Source organism: Eulemur rufifrons, chromosome 6 (genome assembly GCF_041146395.1).
Source record: "Eulemur rufifrons isolate Redbay chromosome 6, OSU_ERuf_1, whole genome shotgun sequence".
In the NCBI taxonomy this organism is placed as follows: domain Eukaryota; kingdom Metazoa; phylum Chordata; class Mammalia; order Primates; family Lemuridae; genus Eulemur; species Eulemur rufifrons.
Window position 1 is genome coordinate 42,705,718 of NC_090988.1, and position 26,169 is coordinate 42,731,886.

The 26,169-nt window shown below is 43.1% G+C and overlaps 1 protein-coding gene across 7 annotated transcripts in view; it reads left to right on the forward strand.

Annotated features, from left to right (window-relative positions):
* The window catches only part of ME3 (malic enzyme 3), a 200,809-nt gene that overhangs the window by 60,829 nt on the left and 113,811 nt on the right, over positions 1 to 26,169 (forward strand). For all 7 annotated transcript variants that reach the window (XR_011233692.1, XR_011233693.1, XM_069470955.1 and 4 more), the window contains exon 3: positions 23,693 to 23,826. Coding sequence is in view for 5 of the 7 variants with exons in the window: in XM_069470955.1 (XP_069327056.1) it covers positions 23,693 to 23,826 (134 nt within the window). In the remaining 2 variants the exon portion in view is untranslated. The remainder of the gene's footprint in view (positions 1 to 23,692; positions 23,827 to 26,169) is intronic.

The window sequence follows — 26,169 nt, forward strand, 5'->3', positions numbered from 1 at the left end:
TTTTCTACTGGGTCTCCTTTGACTTAGGAGCTGTGGTAGGACATAAATTTAGTCACCGTGCCGTGGTTTCCTCAGCGCACCATCTGTATTTGTGTGGGCCTGAGAAAGTCCCCACTTACAGTGTGAGAGCCCCTGAAAATTTCTGAAATAAGTAATGAAGGTGTGTTAGCAAGCAGCACTTGTTATGTTACTTCATCTGAAGGAATGTAAGAAAGGACGGGAACTAATGTGCGTTAAGGGTGCATTGTGAACCGGCCATTGTGCTTGGTGCCTGGCTCCCTAGCTTAGTAGACTGGCAATGAGTTGGGATACTGTTGTCTCTCTCCCTCTGATCTGTAAGCTCCAGGAGGGCAGGAATGTACCTATCTTGTGCATGCATAGCCCGGCTCCCAGCACAATGCCTGGCACAGAGTTAGGCACACACTGCAATATGTTGAATGAGTACACGGATGATCTGATGTGACCTTCTAATGACCTTGTGGAATTAGTATGATTAGCCCATTTTACAGGTTAAAAAATGAGATTTTAAAAGGTTAAGTAACTTGCCTCAGGCCACACAGCCAGACATTAACTGAATCAGTGTTAACCCAGGGCTTTCAAACAGAACCCTTGCTTATACTTGAGCCTAAAAACACTCATTTTTTTTTTTTTTTTTGACAGTAAAAGAGAAAAGAGAAGGAAATCATTCTTTCCAGTGTTCTAGGAACAAATCAGCTTGTGTTCTGTCTTCTTTCTAAATGAGAGAGACAGCTTACGCTCCCATAATTATGGTAATTTTATGTCCTACCAGGTCTCTCTCTGGCTAGGTGAGGAGGATGATTGCCAACACAAACCGTGACTGGTGGCTGGTCTTTTGAGGTGTGATTCTGACTGTAAGAATAAAAACATTTTGGGGATAAGGGAAGGTGTGGGCTGCGGTAGTCATGAAGAGCTTTATTCCAAGGGCTAAGATTAGAGTTAGGCCTGGGGGTGAGTAGGATTGACCCAGAGGGTCGGACACCCCAGGGACAGTGTGAGCCACAGCATGGCAGGGGCAGTGAGAAGAGCAAAGAGACCTGCCCATCTGGAACAGAGATCATCATGGTTCAGCTCTGCTTAAAAGCCTACGGAAGCTCCCTAAACCACAAGGCTCCTCAGCTGGACACCAAAGCCCTTCATGGCCTGGGTTTTCCTGTCCTCCACCACTGGCCCTCTGGGACACTGCAGAGCAGCTGCACTGGAGAAAGCCCCACTGGCTGCCTGCTGGGCCCCGCTCTCTGTGCATGCTGATCCTTCCACCTGGGCCTCTCTGTGCATGCTGATCCTTCCACCTGGGCCGCTTCCCCCTCCTGTGCCCATCAGAGAACTTCTGCTGGATCTCAGCTCAGATAAGACCTCATTTACAAAACCTGCCTTTCCACCTCCTTTGTAAGCCCAAGCAGTTAGCCCCCTTCTCCACACTCCCAGCTCCTCCCTGATTGGCATCTATTTCTCTGTCAGACGTTCAGGCTGCACATCCTTGCCCCACCTGGCTTCCATTCTCCACCTCGTTCCATTCAGCTCTCAGGAACAACCCTCCTCAGGGTATTTTCAATCCTTTCCAGAAAGTTCTCTCCAATTCCATTCATCAACTAAAACCTACCCTCACCCTGAGTTGACTGCTTCATCCTAACCCCTCTCACATAGAGGATGTTTATCTTTTCGCACTCCTCAGCCCTCCAAGTCAGGACACAGGGAGATATCCTTGCATTCCCTGAGGCCACGTTCAGAACTGTCCTCCCCCACCCTCTTACTTAAACAAACAATTACCACCACAACAAAACCTGCTTCTCTGCTCCTATTTAAAGAGCTGCACCATTTAAAGATACTGACCTGTCCTTTTCATCCCTGGCATTTACTACCTTTCATTCATTTCTCGAGGACTTTGGCCTCAGTTTATAGACCTTCCCCACCCAATCCTGCCGTCATCCTGGATGACTTCAGCATCGATGTGCTGTCTCCTCCAACACCCTGGCCTTGCCTAACTGGAATACTTTTCCTCAGCTCCTCCCAGAGTCCCACCCTGGACCTTGGCATCATGTGAAATTCCTCTATGTTGGAAATCAGTGATTTTAACAACACACCATGACCAGAGATGTTGCTTGGTCAGCCACGCCCTCTGAACCCACCACAGTCTCCAGTCCTACAGCCCTTTAGTCCTGTCCATTCACTTCTTCCAGGCGTTGCTCCCATCCACAAACCTAATCCAACCCATCATTCCCATTCTTCCTATCAATAACCTAAACTTTTTGCTCCTACCTCCCCACCACTTGGCCTAATTAACTCTTTTTTGGGTCATATTTAAAGATATTTTATTAGCTTTTATTGCCATTTTTTTAATTGTGGTAAAAATATTTAACAATTGCTCTACCTTCTTCACAGATGTTTAAGTGTATAATGCACTGTTGTTAACTATAGGCACAATGTTATATAGCAGATCGCTATAACTTCTTCATTTTGCATAACAGAAATTTTATACTTGTTGATTAACAACTCCCCATTTCCCCCTACCCCAGCCCCTGGCAACCACCATTCTAGTCTTTGCTTTACCACTTGTTTTTTAATCCATTCATCCGTCACACGACATTTAGATTGTTTCCACGTCTTGGCTATTGTGAATAGTGCCGCAACGAACGTGGAAATGCTAATATCGCCTTGAGATCTTTATTTTAATTCTTTGGGATAAATACCCAGAAGTGACATTGATGAACCATATGGTAGTTCTATTTTTAATTTTCAGAGAATCTCCATGCTATTTTCCATAGTGGCTGCACCATTTTACATTCCTACCAACAGTGCACAAGGGTTCCAGTTTTACCACACCCTCACCATTACTTGTTATTATTTGTTTTTTTGGTAATAGCCATCATAACAGGTGTGAGGTGATACCACATTGTGGCTTTAATTTGCATATCCCTGATGATTAGTGATGTTGAGTGTCTTTTCATATACTTGTTGGCTATTTGTATGTCTTCTTTGGAGAAGTGTCTATTCAGGTGCTTAGCCCATTTTTTATTCAGGTTATTAGAGTTTTTTTGCTTTTGAGTTGTAGGAGTTTCTTATATATTTTGGAAATTAACTCCTTATCAGATATAAGGTTTGTAAACATTTTCTCTCCAGGTTGCCTTTTCATTCTGTTCATTTGTTTTCTTTGCTGTATAGAAGCTTTTTAGTTTCATATAGCCCCACTTGTCTATTTTTGCTTTTGTTGCCTGTACTTGTGATGTTGCATTCATGAAATTATTGCCAAGACTAATGTCATGAAGTGTCTCCCCTATGTTTTCTTCTACGAGTTTTATATTTTAAGCCTTTAGTCCACTTCTGTGTATGGTATAAGATGAGGGTCCAATTTCAGTCTTTTTCATGTGGATATCCAGTTTTCCCAAAACAATTGTTGAAGATAGTTAACTCTTTATTTATCTTTCATATCTCATTTTAAATGTTGCTTCCTCGGGGAAGCCTCTTCTAATCACATACCACCTCCCCCCAAAGAAAACTATATCAGGGCGCATGGAACTCTTTATATGCTTTCATAGCATCCTCTGCACTTGCTTTGTAGTATTTCCTCTAATGAAGTAATTATTTGGGTAATTATTTTCCTAATCATTGTCTTCCTTATTAGAATGTAAACCTCTGTTTTTCCAGCTATATCCCTACTACCTTACATAATACATTATACAAAGTAGGTACTCAACAAGTTTTTGTGGAATGCGTGGCATCACTTTGTTTGATAACCTTGCTTGAATGAATGACCAGTCATTTCATCTTATATCTTCTGTGTCAATCCCCCCTAGCAGAATGTGAGATTTGGGCTTTCTCATCTCTCTTTCCCCTGTACCTAGCGTCGTGCATGTCTCACTCATTGAATGAATGAATGACTTGTCATTCCCCGGTTAGGTTGAGTAAGCAGGGTGGGCCGGATGGTGGACAGCTCAAAAGAGACAGCAAGCAGCCAGGAGCCCCTTCTAAGATCCTTATCTGAAAGCCTTGAGTTATCTGGTTTGCATTAACTTGAAGCCATAAAAATGCTTCAGAGATTTGTTCCCTACAAAAAGCCAGCCTCTGATCTTGGTTTCCCATCAAAGTTTAACGGCCACTAACGCCCAAATACTTAACTTGAAGCTTCTGTTGTCTCTCTCTTTTTTTCTTACTATGGAAAATAACAGAGAAAGCCCTTTGTTTCAGACTCAGTGGAAACAACTGGGCTTCTGTCTTCCCTTTAGGAGCGGCAACTGGTTTTCTCTCTGCTGTAAACTTACCCAGTGGAAGGCTCTCACTGGGGTTTTCAACTAGAGATCTTGCTACAACAGTGTCAGATCGGTGCCATCATTGTGCTTGTGCAGTATGCAGTTTTCATATTTTAAGGCAAAAACATTAATAATTATATTGAATAGCAGTATTTTTCCTTCTTGTCATTGCTGTTCATTAAAAAAGACCTATCTTTACTAATAAGTCAGCACCATCTACTCCTCTCCCCTTAGGAAATTTTCCTGATTGAATCCCTATTGAGATATTTCCCAAGGACAAGATAGACACCTTTACTCCTGAATTTGTATGTTGAGGATTATTAGAGTCTGTGGAAAACTTTTATCTTCCCTTATGAGTACAGTTTCTCACAATCGCCAGGGGAGCAGGTGAAAAGCCCCGGCCTTGTTGAAATCAACATTTACAGGTAGGGGCTGAGGACTTGAATTTTAAACCAGCAACCAAGTTGTTTCTGATGCACACTGAATTTGAGAATCAGTGTTCTTAAATGTAAGTTTGAGACAATGTCCTCTTCATCCTTAATCCACTATAGTAATTAGAAGACAGGCACAGAAGAGCATTCCCAACAGAGGAACTAGCACGTACACACACATGGAGGCATGAAAATGCCTGCTTCTTCTGGGAATGGTAAAGTGTTAATAGTTTGCTATATTAAAGGCTACCCATGGAGGGTGGCAGGTGATGAAGCCAAAAATGACGCTCAGGAAGAGCCTTGCAGGCTTTGCTAAAGATGTTAGGAAATGAAATTATCAGATTTGGTTTTTGGAAAATGTCAGTGTGGCAGAAGTTCTAAAAGGTATATTTCAGTGGCAGGACAGTGGGAGTTAAGACTAGAGTCCAGCAGTTGCAGGCCTAGGAGTTTATTAGCAGACCAGGCATGCTGTCGATATTGAAGAGAAGAGGAATGCTAAGGAGAATGGATAAGAGAGGAGGAAGTTAGAACTCGTCAGGAGGTAGGAAATCAACTGGCTTTAGTGATGACTGCATATATGGGTTGAGATGTGAGGAATCCAAGATGACTCTTGAGTTTTTACTGGGTTACTAGGTAGCTGGTGGTACCATCGTTGAGTAGGGAATGCAGGAGGGAGGTTTGGCATGGGAGAGGAGTTTGGTTTGGGGCATATGGTGTGAGACACGTAAGTGCGGATGCCCAGGAAGCAGACGGATGCATGCATCTGGAATTAAAATGATCCTAGTGACATAATGCAAAGCATTGCTCTTGCTTGCCACCAACTTTTTGCCCAAACTGCTTCATTTAAAATACAGTGGCTGACATTAATTTAGTGAGCACTTACTAAGCAGCAGGCACTCTGTTGTACACTTTACATACATGATGAAGTGGGTACTGTTACCACCTCTGTTTCTGAGAGGAGAAACCTAAAGCTTGAAAAGTTAAACAATGTATCCAAGCCATGCATCTAGTAATGGTCAGAGTTGAGATTCAAACTTTGGCAGTCTGATCCATCGCTCATAATTATTGTCCTGTGCTACAGTATTTCTCAAAATGTTTAGACCACAACCTGTAGTTAAAAGTTCACTGTATATCACAAGCCAATACACATCGATATTGCATATGCATGTGTATATGCAAAACAGTATTTCCCCTTACTAAATGTGATGCAACCTGGTATTTTCTACTCAAGCCTATATCATTTTTTAAAATGTTATCTACTCCCTACTATTTCACAGCCAGAGTTTGATTGAGTTTGACAAACACTACCATATTTTATTCTCCTGGAGAGAATATTTCATTTCAATTCCCAGATCTTGTCATTCCCCCACCTTTGGGAAGAGAACATTTAAGTGCTGCTGCTGCATGTGTCTCCCTTTTCCTCTAGAGAAGGAATCAAAGGTAAAAAGCTGAGGTATATGGTGGGATAAGGCCAACCAGAAAACACCCACTTTGGTAGATTGACCAAACCCCATCTCTGATGTGACTGACAAAGGTTGTTGTAAAACATTCAAAGCCAACCAAGAAACAATGCTTAAAAATCTGGGCAAAATAGTAATTATAAGTATGAGCTTCAGCAGCACACACGACCTGGGTTCACATTCCAGCACTACAACTTATGAACTGGATAATCTTGGGTGGGTTTTCTGTCTCACAGGGATATTGTGGAAGGAAAAGATTGAAATACCGCATTGGTTCATTCTACACCTACCACAAGTCTGTCCCATAGTAAGACTTAAGTAATAGTGTTAATACCTTTATTAAGTTATAAAATAGAGACTAATCCACAAACTGAGTATTCATCTATAAAAGCAAATTAAAATTTCCAGACTATTCAATAAGGACCCAATCAATCATTCAGTGATGTATTTAGTCAATCAGCATTAAAGTAGAACAAGCTATTAGTAGGTAATTTAAAGGAGACTTTAAATATTGACTTAACTTATCACAGGATATAGATTTCAGAAGAGCCTGGCAGGTAAATGACACTAAATATAGCCCCAGGCGTGGAGACATTTATTTTGAGATATTTGAAGGGAGGTCTGCAGTAGTCTGTGAATGTCAACATCGCTTGCTCCAGAGTAGACAATGTCAATCCAGGACAGCCGAGCCACACTTGCAGGAATTCCAGTGACCCTTCCAGAAATCAAGAACAGAAAAGAGCAATTCGACTGGGTATGTATAGCTCCTAAACATATAGATCCCAGGGCTAATCATGTTTATGAAATGAGAATTTTTTAAAAGGACTCTCAGCTTCATTAAGTGCAAGGATTAGAGTCTATCTCAGGAGGGAATAAAGAAAACAACTCAATGTTGGTTATATCAGCAAAGCACTGGTAAGAAGTAAAACTCACAAGGTTTCAGTTCCACATTGTCCTTTCCCTTCCTTTTAATATAAATCTAATAAAAAGTGGAAATGCCATTCAAAAAGCATTCCCAGTAGTTGAACTTTTAACTTTCAGCCCAGTCCCCTTTGAGTTTCTCTCTTTAATTTTAGATCTACATCAGGTCACTATCATCAGTTAAAATTTATTGAGCACCTATCCTTAAATTCCAAATAAATGGTACCCCAACTGGGAGTGCTAAGGAAAATGAATAGAATGAATTGAGAATAGAGATGACAGAGAGAAGAATAAACAGGACCAGAAGCTCTAAGGACACCCCTAGGCTGCTGTGCCTCTCAAGAGCACAAGGTTATTGAGTCCATGCGTTCTTGGCAGTGCTCTGCACTTGCTGAGGGGCCAGTTGGCCACAGCTGTGTTTACAGATTGCCACTAGGTAGGCACACCACACTTAGAGAGGTTGGATATTACTATCGTTGGTTGATAATTGAGGAAACTGAGGATCAGAGAAGTTAAGAAAGTTGTCCATGATCACATAGCTGGTCAGGGGAGAGTCACCATTCAAATCCAGGAACACCACCTTCTAGACCTGACCTCCCTCCTCGGTGGCCCGATGCCTATCACGGGCAAATCTGGACCTGCACATGCAAACCCCAGCAAAAACACTGCTGTGCCATTCTGCTGAGCATCTGGGCCTGCCAGGCACTAAACCAGCCTGCATAATTCCAAGTGAATTCTGAAATATGAAGGGATGTAAAGGACACTGGTTCGAATGAATAGATCACTCAACTGAAACTCTGGAGGCAGGGGCCATATATATATGGCCTCTCATAGTAAACCTGGTGCCTGGTACATGGCTGGTACTCAAACTATACTTATTAAGTGAATGACAGTGTAAATAAATTAATAAGCCAACAGGTTGAAATGGAACTCAAAATTCAAGCCTCATTTCTGCAACTTGCTAGGGCCACGATTTTAGTCAAACCATTGAACTCTCTTAGCCTCAGATTTCCTGTCTGCAAAATGGGGATGATACTTTCATAGCCCGCCTTCTAGGGCAGTGATCCTAATGAGTAGCAAAGTTTGGGAACCACTATCATAGAAAATACAGCTGCTTTGCAGATCTCCTAACAAAGCAGTTAAGTGTAAACAGTTATTATAAATTCGGTCCAAAATTGGCTGTCGACTTCAGAAGTCCTACCTCCTGGGGTCAAGACAGAGAGGGAGGCTGATCACTCTGATCTCCTGTGCACCCCAATGGTCAACTTTCTCCAGGGCAAAATGACTTCCTTCCCGGTTCACCTGGTCAGGTGGCAGAGCTGAGGTAGAGGCCCAGGAGAATGAGGATTTGATTAACTTCAGGGCTGAAACAGGTTAACAGCCATCTGCTGGACAATTGCCCTGTCAGATGACATTGACCTTGGTCATCTCACGTCCAGTTCTGGCACCCCCGCCCACTCCTCCGCACGCACCAGGCATGCAGATACAATGCCTATCCTGAGACCCTCCCAAAGCGTGTCTGTTTGTTTTATTCCTTCTGGCCATAGTTCACTTTTTGACCCAGTCCTCCCAAGCTGGGCCCATCAAAGTGCTGTTGTGTTACTGGAGGAAGGAAGCTGCTTCCCTGTTCTCAGCTGCTCCCCTGCCCATAACCTTCCTCTGTCGTTACCCTGTTGAGGTTCAGCTGAGTTTGGGGGCCATCAGGATGCCAAGAACAATATTATTTAAATTTGAAATAATAGCCTCTTGGGAAGAGAAGGTCATGAAGCATTCAGACTGCCACAGGGAATTCTGCCAAGAGAGTGATTCATAATCTTTCCAACTATCCACCTCTGTTCCCTTGCTCAGTGAGGACAAAATCCTAAAGACGCCAAGTATTTCAGAAGCAGATTCTTCCATTTTTCTTCCGTGCTGGTCCGTATCCAACAACTTTGCCTAAACTAGTCTTCAGATGGCAAAGCAATTGAAATAGCCATTATTCTCACATGCTTTTGCATGGCATTTATTAGCCACATGCCCTTGACATGTCATTGACCCATCTAAGCCTCAATTTCCTCTTCTATAAATGGGTATAATAACACCAGCCCTGTCTGAGATCAAATGACATAAACCATATGAGAGCACTTTAGAAACAATAAAGCAGTAAAAATATGCAAAGTATTTTTATCATTGGCAAACATATTGGGCAAGGCATATAGCCACTTGTGTAATGAATTTTATTTTTAACAAACACTTGAGTAAATAATGTAGAGTATACAAATTAGTTCACTTTTTAAAAATTAGGATTCTTTTCACTTTCTCAGCAATGAGAAATTCATTTTGATTAATATGCTGCAGGAGGCACAGCCTTGTTAATATCCACACTGCACTGAGTGAGGTTTTAGAAGCTGTCTGGGGAAAGCAGTGGCAGCCCTGGCATCTTGCAAAGTACCCAGCACAGAGGAGGCACCTGACATTTGTTGAATGCACAAGTGAAAGAATAAACAGGTTGCAGGCCTTCCTCTCTTCCAGGAGAGGAAGACTGTTCAGGAGAGCAGCCCAAGCCTCCAGAAATCTAAGCCTTCCTCATTCTGATTCCATAGTGCCCTATGAGGATCCAGCAGGTGTGTGGAGTTGGCCCCAGGGCCCTCCTCAGCATGGCTTTTCTGATTCCCTAGCTGTGCAATCTTTTTGGCAATAACCTGAATTACAATGGATCCAGAGCTGCCTGAGCAACCTTGTTTCTCCACGAGTATTGAGTCTTTTGCTTGTGTCCTGAAGCACAGATGTGTCCACTGAAGGTTAAAACAGGCTTTAGAATGGGAGCAGGGGAGGCTGTGATGCTACCCCAAACAGTGGTAGAATGAGAAGTTCCTAGTCTTGGGTCTACCATGACAGGAATTGGAGGATTTGGCTGCCGATTTGAAGGGAAAGATAACGGAATTGGGTTCTGGGCATAATGAGTTTAAAATTCAGATTAAAAAAAAAAAAAAAAAAGACCCAGCCCAGCAGTTCCCAAATCCGAATAGTATCAAATCACCTAAGGGAGTTTAAAAAGATATATGTTCTCTGATCTCCCAGACTAACCACCAGTCTCTGGGGATGCTTTCAAGTGCTTCTGACGGTCTGTCTGCCAGGCTGGGACCCTTGGTCTACCAGGCAGAAGCAAATGAGAGTTAATGAGCTCTGCATTAAAAGGTGCACAGTTAAGAAAGGCAGCCAAGGGGGGACTTCAGGGTGAGCCCACATTGAGGGGCACCTGACAGTAGTACAGCAAGCCAGGGAGGGAAGACAGCTTCTCACCAGTGTCCCCAGGAAGGCCACATAAAGAAGGAGGTGGGACCACACAACTAAGTCAGTGCTGCAGAGCTGATCTGCCCTGCACTTGCTCAGGCAGGTGGCAACATGGAAGGGGTGGTTCTCCTGAGCCCTCCTCTGAGATTTCAGCACAGAAGACCCTGGGAGGGAAGGGTGCATGGAAGCAGAACAGACAGGAGAGGCTGGGTACTGAGGATGGGCCTCACTCCCTCTTCCCCACCCCCTTGGCCTCCTCTGGCCTCCAGGGTCTGAGTGCATTGAGGGGGAGAGGAGGCTGCAGGGCAGGTTGCTATCATTGAGATTTGGGGGGCAAATTCTCTTGAGCCTCCTCTCTCTGGTCACCTCCTGTCACCTCCTCCAGAAAGCCTTGGTCATCTGCCTTCCCCACCACTTTCCTCCAGGCTTCTCACAGAGAACTAATCACATCCCTTCCTTTATTTTTAAGGAACAAATAATGACGTTAGCTGCCACTTGTCAAATGCTTACCGAGTGCTGTATACGTCACATATCTTATTGCACATAAACCCTTAAATCAGCATTTGAGGCAGGGATTATTATTCCAGTTTTGTCTATGAGCAAACTGCTGCTCAAGGAGTTACAGAATGTGCCCAATGTCACAATGCTGGTAAGTTACAGACTTTTAGATCCAGAACTGCCTGATTCCAAAGCCCAGCTCTTCATCACCATTTTCACACACCACTTTGTGAACCACTAACTGCCCTCTACCCCAGCTTTCTCAATAAGGGGGGAATCATATACTGTCATTCATTTGTTCATTCATTTAATGCGTGTCATGACGTGCCTATTTTGCACTAGCATTTTGCTGGGGATGCAGCAATGAATAAGACTGAGTCAGTTCCTTTCTTCAGGGAAGGCAGACTCAGCTAGTTGCAAGGCAGTATGCTGGAGCCTGGTACAGGCATGCACCAGGCTTCGCAGGGGCATGAGGCGCTGCACACGGCCCGGGGAAGAGCACAGGAGGTCTTGGACCACTTGATCTCTGTCTCCTCTAAAAGTCTCCTCTAAAAAGCACCAAAAGCCACTCAGAAGTAATTGCCAAGCAGTCCCAGGTCTATTCTTACCTTGGAGAAAGGGGCCAGTGAAACAGCATTAGTTACTCCTATCATTGCTAATAACTTTAATTTTTCTGTTCCAACTCACTTCCTTGCACTTTATCTTTGCTGAGTCATCTGCATCCCTATGAAGTAAATGAAGCACGTATTATCCCCATTTCCCAGAAGGTTAAAACCAAGGCCTGGAGAAATAAGTAACTCACTTGTATAGTGTGATTAAAGGGTAAGAAAAATGAGCTTAAGTGGAACCTCCATATCTTTGCCACAGTGGTCTATCCTAGAGACTTGGGACCAGAAGCTTACCTGGGTGTGGGGGTGACAGCAAGCAGGGGACATTCACCCCAGAGCACATTCCTTCAGAGCATCTTCTTTCCAGTGACTGTTTAATATGTTGACACAACAGCTATTAAAAGCATGTTTTGAAATTTTTAGAAGAAGCTGTGTAAAGACCTTGAGACACGTTTCCAGGGCAAAGAGTGATGTGCTTCCCACACACTGAAAGCACAGGCCCCGTGCGCACCCCGACCTTGCCTCCTCGAGAACCAGTAGGGCCCTGCCTAGGCCGAGTACCCTGTCAGGGTTGTGTGCTGCCAGGTTTTCACAGAAAATGGGGTGAACATCCTTGGAACCTCCAGATACCTTCGTGTGAATGCCTTTTCAAAATGGTACCTCCTTTGAAGCTCAGAGGCTTATTAAGAAAGCTTCTCCAGCAGGTGTTTTATAGATTTCTATCGACTTTTTATATTTTCTCCTTAGCTGTTCTACCCAGGGCCACACTCAAATAAGAGCCTTCATAGGCCAGGCTGTAGACTATTTCAGAATTTTCCTACCAGTGTTGGTGTTGACCAGAAGCCACAAACTCCAACAAAACTCTGTCGTGAGATGCTCCAGTTGTTTCCAGTATTTGCAGAACATACCCACAAAGGGGCTCCTGGGAAGAAAGATTCTCTTTTTGTTCCATCTCTCACAGTAATTCCTGCCCAGAAGGTTTTATTAACATCTATTTTGCATTCAGTCATTCTGTATTAAGTTGTTCCCTCATCCATGACTTTTAAATTACTCATTGTGAAAGTTGTGCTGCCTCTTCTGATGTTTCCCCGTAGCCTTCACCCATTACACTTTCCTTCTCTGGGGAGCGGGGCTGGCCAGGGTGAGGCTCCCGGACTCCTTAGAGTCTCTCCAGCCTGCTGCCACCCAGGTGCGGTCACACCTTGGGGCTCTTCCCTGCCAAGCTCCCAGCCTTCCCTGCCATTCGGCTCATCTCGAACTCCTGTTTACCCAGCTCTCCCCAGCCTGCTCCACACAGCAAACCATCACCGTCTGCATCAAGGTAGATCAAGGTGTCTCCACCACTCAGCAAAAGCCGGGACCCAAAGCCAGGGTTTGAGTCCTCAGTTCCTATGCTCTCCCCCAGGCCAGGGTGGGGCTGATCCCCAATGTGGGGAAGATCCGTGCTGTCCAATACAGTATGTGGATCTTTATATTTAAGTTAATCAAAATTAAAGGAAATTAAAAATTCATTTCTCAGTTGTACTGGCCACATTTCAAGTGCTCGATGGCCATCGGGCAGAGCAGAATAGAACATTCCCCCCCCTCCCCCCGTCGCAGCACTGAGAGACTAATGTGTTGCTGTATAGTGAGGGGCAGGCTGCCGCTAGCTTGCTATGGGAATGGTTCGCCTGGAGCCTGTAGAGAGCTGGAACCTTCTATGTCTTTTCACTGCTGATTCCTCAGGATCTAAAATAGCACCTAGCACACAGAAGACATTAAGCTTTTTGTTGAAGGAACGAGTGAGTGAGTCCACTTATGCACATACTTATTGAATGCTTACCCTGTACTAGTTACTGTGCTAGGCAGAAAGGACACACAGTGCATTTAGACATAGTCGCTGCCCTCAAGAGAAACTTATTGTCTTGCAGGAAAAAGAGACAAGAAAGGAAATAAATACCGTAAAGTGCAATCGCTAAATTGCTTATAGTCCTTACCCTAAAGAGTGTGAAACCACAGTAGCCACAGACTTTTAAAAACTTTTTAACCAAATTTTTGAACTTACAAAGAGATTGCAACATCCGTGTTCCCATTTGATACAACGACCTAATGAAGGCAGCAGATTCAGAGAGGTGAAGTAATTTCCCCAGGATCCCACAGCCAGTGGAGGAACTGAATGTAGAATATTTGGCTTCTGGTTCCCTTCTCCCTCCCCCCGCTAACTGTGTAAGTACAGCACCCTCTGCGTTGGCTGTAATCCGAGGAAAGGAAAATCGCAGTGTATCTCCCAGCCAGAGCAAGAACTTCTGTGTATGTCATACATGAAGGTCGCAGGTAGCCTTCGCACATGTGCGGCCCACGGCACCAAAGCCCCCTCTTTGAGCCCAAGCCTGGCAGTAATGAGCAGTGTGTCCTCCACTCTCCTTAGGAATTTACAATGTGTTTCTGAATCTGTAATTTTGCACCTGATCACAGAAATATGTCTGGGAGGAAGGCCATTCTCAGGTCTGTGTCTGCGGAGACTTCCCTATGCTGTGTTTCCGAGACCCCTATATATCCATCCCAGGAGTGTGCTCAGGGGCCCTCATAAACCTGGGGTTCAGTGACAGAACAGCAGCTTCAATCATCCTACTTCCTGTCTCCAAGCAGAATCCATGTCACCCTAACTCATAAAAATCCCAAACAAATGGAATCAAGAAGTAATACGCAAAAGGAGGAGGAAATGCCTTCCGATCCCCTAACAGCTCATCAGCTTTAATCGTACAGTCTCAGAGCCAATTGCGCACAGCTCTACCCCAGCTATGCTACTCTCTAGACTGCTACGGTTGATTGATGGAGGAAGCTGGTTATAGCGTGAGCACTCAGCTCAAGGCATGACGTAATGATGTGTGGAACAGAAAACCTTTGCTGTTCCACAGTGTCTGCTAATCCTCCCTTCCAGTCATGATGCTGTTCAGAGGAACCAGGGCTCTGTGTGTGCCGTGGGCCAAGTGCATAAGCTCAGAGGTCCAGGCATACCTATACCTGTGTGCAGATGGGCTGACCAGCCTGAGGCAACTGCAGAGGACCACTCAGCAGTAGCTGAAGTCACTAAGGTACCTAGCTCCTTACATAAAAGCAGAATAGTCACATCCCTAGTCAAATAAATCCAACTAAGTCAACGACTTTTTAGATCTTTCAAGTCTCAGAGCTGTTGATTAGTTCAGAGGGAAGAGTATGAACTCTGTAGAAATTTGGGCCTGGGGTTCTTCTATTTCTGGTTTTCCCACTGGTTTGCTATGTGACCTTGGGCAAGTTACCCCTCTGGCCTCAGTTTCCTAAGCCACAAAATGAGGATAGTAATCATAATACCCTGCTGTTGGGATCTCTGTGAAGATTAGATGAGATGACAAGATAAAGCGACTGTCTCAGTGCCCAACCCAACCTAATGGGTGCTCAAGGAAAGGGAATTGTTGCTATTATGGATGATAATGTTATTGTGCTATAGCCGTGTGTTAACTTTTTCGCAGTGTCTACTTCCCCACCACTCTGAGTCTATTATCTAGTAATTAATGCTCAACAAATCAAATAGATAACTCATTGCATCCATGAAACTGTATCACACTGACTCTGAGAGAAGGGGGAGCTGTGTGAAACGGGGGAGGCCGGGAAGGCCTCAGGGAGGTGCTTTGGAAGATGGAGGAGGGACAGTGTCAGAGCACGGTGGGCAGGGCACTGGTGGGGGTCAAAGCATGACGGCCAGAATGCATTTGCCTGTGGGGAGAACGCACAGGCCTGTGGAGGCAGGTGCTGTGCCCAAGCCCAAGGACAAGCAGTTACAGTGTGATGTGGTGGTATCACTTCAGCCCCTGTCTTACAGCCTCTTCTGCCAGACTAGCTCCTCCCCACCCTTCGAGGCTCATCTCTAGCATCTGCTCATGAACTCTCTTGTGCCACCCTGCCCCATGAACAATGTACTAACAGTAATAAGGAGAACAGCTGGTGTTCCCTGAGCACTTCCTATGTGCCGGTAGCTGTGCTAAGCATTTTACATGCATCATTTCATTTAATCCCACGACATATGAAATGGGCAGCACTCCATTTTATAGGTGGGAGAAGTGGCCTACCCAAGGCAGAGGCCCAGGACTGCTATTGTACGTTAACCCACACGTCTCGTCTAGGAGACTCATGAGGACAGTGACCAGGACCTGTTCCAATTAGAGTGCCCTAGTGCCTAATATGGCAGGCCTGACACAAAGGAGGATATGGAGGTTTGCTGAATGGATGAGAAGATACTGTCAAGTACACAGCAGGGTTCTGGGTCCAGAGGCACTAGGCAGGTCACCAAGCAGGACAAGGACACTGACTCTTAGAAAAGCTTAGCCATAAGGAACAGGACACTGGGAAGCCTCTGAACAGCAGGAAGCTGGGACAGAGGCACAACCTCATGGGCTTGCTGCTGCCTTTGCGCCCTGCCATCATTTGATGGTGGGATCTATTCAAATATCCTCCCTCTGATGCCAGGAAGTTTTGTCCTGGGAACTTGGGTGGGGCTGAGCCCACAGGTAGAGTTCAGGGGCTGGGCCAGGGAGGATCATTCAGGGAAGATGATGAAATAGGAAAGTCAGGGGTGATAGCGAAAGGATTAAAACTGATTCAGCATAGACACTGATCACTTGAAACCGCCACAGGCTTTTAGTGCTAGGGCAGGGTCTTGAGGCACTCTACCTTGCCAGACATTAACCGATTGGTTGCTGGATCTCAGGGAGGCCCAAAGGTTCCCTGGAAGAAGCTGGAGCAAGTGGCAGGCATATGTGGTTGGGGGGGTGGTCAGAGCAGTGGCTCTGCAAAAACTGAAACATTTCAAACTAGTAGCAACTGGTCCCTGCCAGTGTGTCCTAGCTGAATTCCACTAGCATATGAAGTTGAAATGTAACTATGAGTCAGCCAGTTTTCAAAAGCCATTTGTCCTATTTTGAGGGTTCTGTTGAAACTAGATAATATAATCTGTAACTCTATTTGCTAGGCACACAGAAACTGTAATTTCTCAAAGTCATAAGAATGAATAAAAGCCTCATTGTTAACTCCTCCGTGTTGTACAATCCCTACTCTTCTTACCTTAGGACTCCTGATATAGCTTACAAATTTTTAACACACATACAACAAGAGCCTGAGTTCTGATTAGCAAAGTTTATTTCTGTTGTAGAGAAATATACTGGTGAGTTCTAATATTTTTCCCCCAAACCCTAGTGAATCATCTTGTGCCCATCCTACTTTGGAGGTCAGGGTGCAGCAAAAGTGCCTGCCTTTCTGCTTTGCAAACTTGTAAATCTGAGGTTGCCTTAACATTAACTTCAAGATGAAAAGAAGCTTCAAGAAGTAATTTTTTAAAATCCCTGAAATTACCAGTTGCTAAACAGTCATACTTTTCCCTCAAGTACAAAAGAAGTTGGTGGCAATCAGCCAAGAGAAACACTTAGAACTTTGCCTTGTAGAGGGAGGTGGATTGTTATCAAAAGCCACAGCAGTCATTAACAAAGATGATGTCATAATTAAATGCCTGGGCCTCTCTGGGATCCCCCAGGCCAAGGAGAGGCGATCACAGTCTTTCTGCCTAATGCTGTTTGGTGAAAGTGCCCAGTCTCCCGCGCGAGGGGGTTTCCTGCAGAAAGATCTGGGACCTCAGTGTTGCTCTCTGCTCACAAAGCTAGTGACCAACACAGGGGATTTATGAACTGATGACTGTGAGTTTTGATGAAAAATTTTGGAACTTTATGCATGGATTACTTTGAGAAGTCTCTGTGAGTCATACTTCAAACAGAGTAGAGCCTATCTTAAGACAGATCTTTCATACAGTTTCAGCAGTTCTGGGAGGAGGAACAATTCTTCCAGATTTTCATAAATTGAATTCTTATTACTTTATAAAGATGCAAGAGGAGCCCAGTTATTCATAGTTTCAGAGATCCCCAAGGTGCAAAACAAAGCCAAAGAGGAAATTGGGAGTAGCCAAGGAGTCTAACTTTTATTCACTTTTTTCCTCTATTTCTCTTTTTTTCCACTCCTCTCTCACCATTCTCCCTCCGTCCCCATCCCACATTTTCTGAGGTCAGTCTCATCAAGGTCTTGGGAGGATATATACTGTAGTGGCAAGAATACAACCTATGATCAATCCTTGGTTCTATCTCTTACCACTAGTCATAGAAAATCATCAGGAAAAAAATTATCACACCAAATGTACTTGTGAATTATGAGATGCATCCTGGTTTGAGAAGCACTACAATACCGAGCAACAGCTGTGCAACTTCGGGGGCGTCATGTAACCTCTCTTGCCTAGCCTTCTCATCTGTAAAGTGAAAGTTGTAAAACCCCCCTCACAATGTGGTTGTAAGGAAAGCATCGAGCAAGATTGGATATCATTAGAGCCGATGACAGCAACAACTCTAAGGTGTGGGTGGTCAGTGTATGGATTTGAATCTCCCTGTGGTTAGTAGCTCCCTATCAAAGAGCTTATAATAGTTGTAGATGAGATTATTTATAGCTGGTGGAGGAATGAGAGGAGCTCTGATGCTTCCTACCTTTGTAGCTTCCCCTCCCCTAGGGAATGGGGGGGGGGGGGCGGCTAGCCTGCCAACAGCATAACTGAGGTCTCACTTATCATCCTCCACACAGCCTTCTTCGCTTTTAGGAGGGATCTTCCATTATTTGAGACTCATCACAAATAGAGGGTGTAACCGAGTTGCCCCAGGTATCATCAGCCTTGAGTACAACAGGGGTCACATCAACAGACCTGCACAATCCCCCCTGGGGATCCTGGTCCCTTCTGTGTTGATGTCTGCCACTCAGGGACTATGGACTATCACTTTGCCAGGGGCTTCCATGACAATGCTGAGGAAGTCTCCGGAGGCTTCTAAGCAGTGCCAGGGCAGCCACCCAGAGTTCTACACAGAAAAGGTCCCTCTTTCTCACCATGTGTTGTACTGTATCTTCTTGGAATGAAGATAGGGCAGCTTGTATCCCCGTATCTCACAGTGTCTCTTATTTTTTTATTTTTTAGACAGTCTCAGTCTGTTGCCTGGGCTAGAGTGCCATGGCATCAGCCTAGCTCACAGCAACCTCAAACTCCTGGGCTCAAGCAATCCTCCTGCCTCAGCCTCCCAAGTAGCTGGGACTACAGGCACACGCCACCATGCCCAGCTAATTTATTCTGTTTTTGGTTGAGACAAGGTCTCACTCTTGCTCAGGCTGGTCTCGAACTCCTGAGCTCAAGCAATCCTCCCACCTCGGCCTCCCAGAGTGCTAGGGTTACAGGCATGAGCCACCGCCCCCAGCTTCACAGTGTCTCTTATGAGAACAGTTCCTGCAACTTCTACCAGCAAACGCTGTCTCCATAGGGCTTAACTGTGACCCAGGTGAGGGAGCAGATTCATAACATCCTACTTATTCCCCAATTCTCTGCCAGTGCTCCAACTCGAAAATTCTGTTCTGAGAAAGACACTGCCAAGAGAATGAAAAGACAAGCCACAGACTAGGAGAAATGTTTATAAAACACATATCCAATAAGGAGCTTGTATCCAAAGCATGCAAAGAACTCTTTTAAAAAAATAGTTGTATTGAGATATAATTCATATACCATGAAATTCACCAATTTACAGTTGTATAATTCAACAGTTTTTGGTATATTACATTAGTAACTTCTTTAAGTTGTAAAGTAGATATAACATAAAATTTGCCATTTTAACCATTTTTAAGTGTACCGTTACATGGCATTAAGTACATTCACAATGTCATACAACCATCATGACTATCCATTTTCAAGCCTTTTTCTCACTCCAAACAGAAACTCTGTAACCATTGAACAATAACTCATTACTCCTCCTGCCCTAAGCCCTTGCTAACTTCTAATCTACTTTCTGTCTCTATGCATTTGCCTATGCTAGATAGTTCATATAAGTGGAATCATACAATATTTGTCCTTTTGTGTCTAGCTTATTTTACCTAGCGTAGTATTTTCAAGGTTCATCCATGTAGTAGCACATACCAGAACGTCATTCTTTTTTGTAGCTGAGTAAATTTTCATTGTATGTATATACATTTTGCTTGTCCATTTTTACGTTGATGGACACGTGGGTTATTTTCACCTTTTGGCTATGGTGAATAATGCTGCAGTGAACATTGGGGTACAAGTATCTGTTCAAGTCCCTGTTTTCAATTCCTTTGGGTTTATATTTAAGAATGAAATTGCTGGGTCATATGGTAATTCTATGTTTAGCTTTTTGGAGAGCCGCTAAACTGTTTTCTAAACAGGCTGCAATATTTTACCTGCCCATCAGCAATATACAAAGGTTTAAATTTCTCCACATCTTCACCAACACTTGTGTTCTAGGTTTTGTTTGTGTGTGTATGTGTGACGGGGATGGGCTTAAATCACTGTCATTCTCGGGGGTGTGAAGTGGTACACACTATGTCTCGTGGTTTTGATTTGCATTTCCCTACTGACTAATGGTGTTGAGCATCTTTTCATATGCTATTGACTATTTCTATTTTCTTCTTTAGAGAAATGTCTGTTTAAGTCCTTTGCCATATTTTAATTAGTTATATATCTTTTTGCTGTATTGTAGGAGTTCTTTATTCTGGATATTAAACCATTATCACATATATGATTTCCAAATATTTTTCCCACTCTGTAGATTGTCTTTTCACATTCTTGATAATGTCCTTTGATGCACAAAAGTTTTTCATTTTGATGAAGATCAATTTGTATAATTTTTCTTTTGTTGCTAGTACTTTTGGTATCATATCTAAGAATCCACTGCCGAATCTAAGATCATGAATATTTACCCCTATGTTTTCTTCTAATAGTTTTATGGTTTTTGTTTTACATTTAGGTTCGTGATTTATTTTGAGTTAATATTTGTATGTAATGAGAGGTAAGGGTCCAACTTCATTCTTTTGCATGTAGAAATTTCATTGTCACTTGACCATCTCTTGAAGAGACTATTCTTTCCCCATTGAATAGACTTGGAATACTTGTCAAAAGTCAATTTGCCGTAGATGTATGAGTTTATTTCTGAACTCTTGAGTCTATTCCATTGATCTATATGTCTGTTCTTATGCCAGTATTACACTGTTTTGATTACTGTAGCTTTGTAGTAAGTTTCAAAATCTTCTTTTTAAAAATGATTTTGGCTGCTCAGGAACACTTGATATTCCATATGAATTTGAGAATCAGCTTTTCTATTTCTGCAACAAAAGACCATTAGAATTTTGATAGTGATTGCATTGCAACTGTTGATAAAAGAACTCTTAAAATTTAACAATAATGAAAGAAACAAATTTTAAAATGGGAAAAATATTTGAACAGATACTTCAGCAAAGAAGACATACAGAGGGAAAATAAGCGTATGAAAAGATGCTCAACATCATGTCGATAGAGAATTGCAAATTAAAACAATAATGATATACCGCCATACACTATTAGAAGAATCAAAATCCATAAACAATACCAAATACTGAAGAGGATGTGAATCAAGAGGAACTAGCAGTTCATTCACTGCTAGTAGGAATGCAAAATGGTACAGCCACTTTAGAAAACAGTTTGGCAGTTTCTTATAAAGGTAAACATAGTCTTACTATATGGTCCAGCAATTGTTCTGCTATATATTTAACCAACTGATTTAAAAACTTATGTCCACACAAAAATTTGCACAGGAATATTTATAGTAACTTCATTTATAATCACCCAAAACTGGAAGCAACCAAAGTAAATGGAGAAAAACCATTAAACCAACAGGCAAATGGAGAAGCAAACTATGGTACAAATATACAATGGAATATTATTCATTGATATAAATAAATGAATTATCAAGCCATGAAAATACATGAATGAACCTTAAGTGCATATGTCTAAGTGAAAGAAGACAGTCTGAAAAAGCTACATACTTCATGATTCCAATTGCATGACATTGTAGAAACAGTAAAACTGTAGAGACAGTAAAAAAGATCAGTGGTTGCCAGAGATTTGGGGGAGCAAAGCTGGATGAATAGGTGAGGCTGATGTAATTTTTAGTGCAGTGAAACTATTTTGTATGATACTGTAATGGTGGATGGGCCAGGCACAGTGGCTCCTGCCTGTAATCCTAGCACTCTGGGAGGCTGAGGTGGGACGATTGCTTGAGCTCAGGAGTTCAAGACCAGCCTGAGCAAGAGTGAGACCTCATCTCTACTAAAATAGAAAAATTAGCCAGGCATCGAGGCATGCACCTGTAGTCTCAGCTACTCAGGAGGCTGAGGCAGGGGGATCCCTTGAGCCCAGGAGTTTGAGGTTATAGTGAGTCATGATGACACCACCACACTCTACCAAGGGTGACAGTGAGGCTCTGTCTCAAAAAAAACAAATAAATAAAATAAAATAAAGGAAATTGTCATGGTGGATACATGGCATTATGCATTTGTCAAAACCTATAGAACTTTCCAGCACAGAGAATTAACCTTACTATTTCCAGATTTTTAAAAAATTATTTAATAGGTTAGGGGATCCCAGGAAGGAATGCAGACTATGATGAGAGAATCTAACTATACAACAAATTTTTATAACAATCTCAGCAAGGAGAGTAGAGGGAAAAAGTGTTGACTTAAGTAACTTTAGAAATGAGTGGAGTTTATAAGACCAAAGACAAAAAGAACTGCACATGAGCACTGTCCTCTAGTTTATAAAGTTGTTTCCCATGGTGGTACAGGTTAACAATTTTGATACTGCTATATGTGTATACTGAAATTAAGCAATTAAGTAAATAAATGGCAGATGGCTGGAGCCAAGTTTTTTACTGTTGGAGTGGAAATTTATAGATAAGAAAAGTGATGGGGCTAAAATGACCCATATGGTAATTGATTAGAGTTGGAGACACTAGTATGAACTATGTTTAGCTTAATATAGGTTTATATGGTTAAATACAGAAACATTTATAGATATGGATTTATACACAGAATTTAGTATATACACGTGTACTTCCTTGCTCTGTCTGTCAGCTGAGAGGGACCAGAAACAATGAAACCCTGTAGCACAGAACACAGGTAGTAAGTAGTGCCCAGATCTTGCTTTCTAACACCAAACTGTAAAAAAGGAATCAGGGTTCCTTGAAGAGATGGTTGATTCTAGGATGAAGGCAGGCGATATATCGTATAAGATGAACCTGGATCATCTTGTAGTTCCAGAAGATAAAGAATTGCTCCAAAAACCCCACTATGTTATTGGAATATGTCAAAGGAACACAGGAGCCAACTGAAAGAGCTCCCAATGGCCAAAGCTGTAGCAATTTGAGCAATAAAATAAATAAAGCAGTATTGGATTATAACCCAAAGTATAAAATAAATACTTATGAGTCCATTCCAACATAAATAAATGATTAAATAAGCAAATAAATGGTGAAGAGACAGATTTCCCTGGCAGAAGAATCGTAAAACAGAAGTAACTTTACAGTGGAGAAACCAGACAAGCACTCCCTTTGATCAAGGTGACCCAGGACCCTATCAACAATGATAACCATGTTCATTGTGTGTAGCCTTGATCTGATGTAATGGAAATGGCACTTTACCTCTGTGATCTTCCTCCCAAAACCCCATATCCACAATCTAATCATGAGAAAAACATCAGACAAATTCTAATAAGGAGATACTATACAAAATACCTGACCAGTATTCTTCGAACTGCCAAGATTATCAAAAACAAGGGAAATATGAGAAACTGTCAGAGCCAAGAGGAACCTAAGGAGACAATGATAACTAAATGTAATGTGGGATCCTGGATGGGATCTTCAAACAAACAAACAAAAATTGGTAAAAACTAATTCAGAAATCTCAATAAACTGCAGGCTTTAGTTAATAATAATGGATCACTATTGGTTCGTTGACTCTAAATGTAAGATGTTAATAACTGGGAAAACTGAATGAAGGGGTATATAGGAACTTTCCCTACTATCTTGTCAGTTTTTCCATAAAACTAAAACTGTTCTAAAAGTAAATTTTTTAAAAACAAAACAAAACAAAAAAATGGATGATATAGATATTTTTCCCGTTTTTCCAATGTGGAGCTGAAGCTCAGAAGCATCAAAGTAATTGGCACAAGATCACCTTCCTGCTTAAGACAGCAAAGGTGGGATTTGAGTCCAGGGCCCTTTGTACTGAGTCACACTGACTTTGGCCTGTCTGCGAATGGTACCCCTTCTGTTCCTTGGTGTCCTACATATCCACTTATGTGTGTATATGTTTCCTGTTCTTCCCAGGGCATGGCCTTTACACTTGAAGAAAGGCTGCAGCTTGGAATTCACGGCCTAATCCCCCCCTGCTTCCTGAGCCAGGATGTCCAGCTCCTCCGGATCATGAGATACTACGAGCGACAGCAGAGTGACCTGGACAAGTCAGTGCCTAAAGTCTATTCTCTCTACCTTATCCTTGGGCTGAGCTGTCTGTTTACTGTGGTCTACAGCAGCTTTTCTGGAAACTGTCCAGCTAAGAAAGACTGAGAGCTCAGAGAGATCCCAGACCCAACCCTGCCTTCTGAAGGAGTGGGTAGTCTTCCTGAGAGACAAGGCTTGTTATGGCTGAGGCACAGTCGACATGTCCTGGGAGAACTGGGAAGGGAAATTGAATTCTAACCAGTGGAATTTAAGAGGTCCTCTGGGAAGTGATCTGGCTGAGTTGGCTCACAAAGCACTGATTAGACTTCAGCAGACAGCAATAGGGGTCAGGGAGGGCATTTCACGGAGAAGGGAGAGGTGGAGCAAAGATGTAGAGACAAGTGTATTAAGGAAGTGGTATGTGGTCCAGGTTCCTGCAATTATGAGAGCATGGTAGGGGAGAAGGGAAATGAACAAGGGACACCTTAGGAAGGACCTAGATGTCATTTGTTGGAGGTTATAGGCAGCAGTTAATAACCCTGCCCACTCTCTGGATTCTCCCCAGTGGAGATGTAAACACAAAGAGCCAATGGGGGATCACAGGATCTGCTGTAGCAGCTTCACCGAAGAAGCCCAGGTCCCATGGCTTTGAATTGGCACAGCCAGGATTTGAACACGGATAGTGGCTCCACAGTCTGTGCTTTTCACTTCTCTGCTATGTTACAGCTAAAAGGCAGCAGAGCCTAGTGGCTGTCACTAGACTCTAGTACTAGACTGAGTTTAAATCCACATTCTTCCACTTAATGGCAAAAGTTATTTAGCCTCTCTGAGTCATTCCCCATATATACAATGAGTATTTCAAAGGCACCTAACTCATAGGATTATTATGAGAATTAAATGCATTCATATTTGTGATGTGCTTAGAACAGTGCCTAGCACATAGTAGGCACTGTGTTAGAGTTTGTTGAATACATACATATGTCTCCTTGTTATAGGCTCTAGCAGACATGCAGGAAGAAGAGCAGTGTTCCCCCTATATATCTATAGAGCTAAATAGCCAAGACTTTGGGTTCTTGAGGGTGCTGGCTGTCCCCCTAGAGGCACAGCTCAGCAGCATGTCAGGGCCCTCCTGCACTCATCCTCCCATGCTTCCCCCATATCATTTATTGCTTCTGAGTTGTAGTGAACATGCAAGCCCCTGCCCATCCTCCTACCCCTACTCCTACAGTTCTAAACTCACAGGGTTATTACTCACATTAGCTCCAAGGCCACACTGTAGCCCAGGCTAAATATTCTCTCCCTCTTGTTTATACCACTCAGATTGGATTTAGCCAAGCCACCCTGAAGAGCAAACCAGATATTACACAACGAATTCAACTGACAATATGAGACATGCCCTAACTTTGAACAATCTGAACCTCCCTCTTTTGTCAAATTTATAAAGAAGAATTGAAGTCCAAAGTGAAATCCCTTTTCCTGAAAATATTAAGTTCTAAAAGTCCAAAATCCTTCCTTCCTCAATTCTTTCCAGCTAGATGGGCCTCACTTATATTCCTGGGAAGACATTCTAGGCTCAGGGACAGAAGGATGTGCTCATTCGGGGGAGCTCTAGAGAGCTTGCTTCTGATGCTGTGTTGACTACTTTGACCCACTCATTCTAGGAGTCCCTCATTTCAGCAGGTGCTTGGGGAAATGCTAAGAAGGCTCCCAGCTTCTCTTGGGTAAGGGCAGTGGTGCACTGGAAAATGTCTAATAACTGGTTCCCTGTGTGAAGTGAGGGGTAGAGAATTTATAGCATTTGCCAATTTCCATAGTGTAAATAATCCCATCATGGCTGATCCCAGGTTATCAATCTGACATAACTGAACGTAGAATTGGGAAGAGATGTACACAAATGACTACCAGGGAAGGGAGTCCTTACACTGGCAATGAGTTGAGATCCTAGCTATTCCTGAGAATAAATCCTCCCTGAAAACACCTTCCAGAACACAGCCTTTAGTACTGGACCAGCACCTTTGGTGGAGAAGAGGTCACAAGACTTCCCCAAAGTCACATAGCTAGTAAACAGGAGAGCTGGGATTCAAACCCAGGACCCTGACACCAAGCACAGGGATCATTTCACGACAGAACAGCATCTCTTTCATCCCACCCTATGCCAGGGCCTCAAGTGTGTCTGTACTCTCTCCCAAACTGTCATCCAGAGAAGTTGTGATATTAGCAGTCACACCTTATTATGAATTTCAGCCTCTGGGTTTCCTCTCAGCAGAGGTTTCTGAATTTTTAGGAGTATGAATGGAACGTTCTTTTCCTGGAGTAATGATTTCAGGCTTCAGAGAACAGGCAAAAGACAGATTTTGGAACAT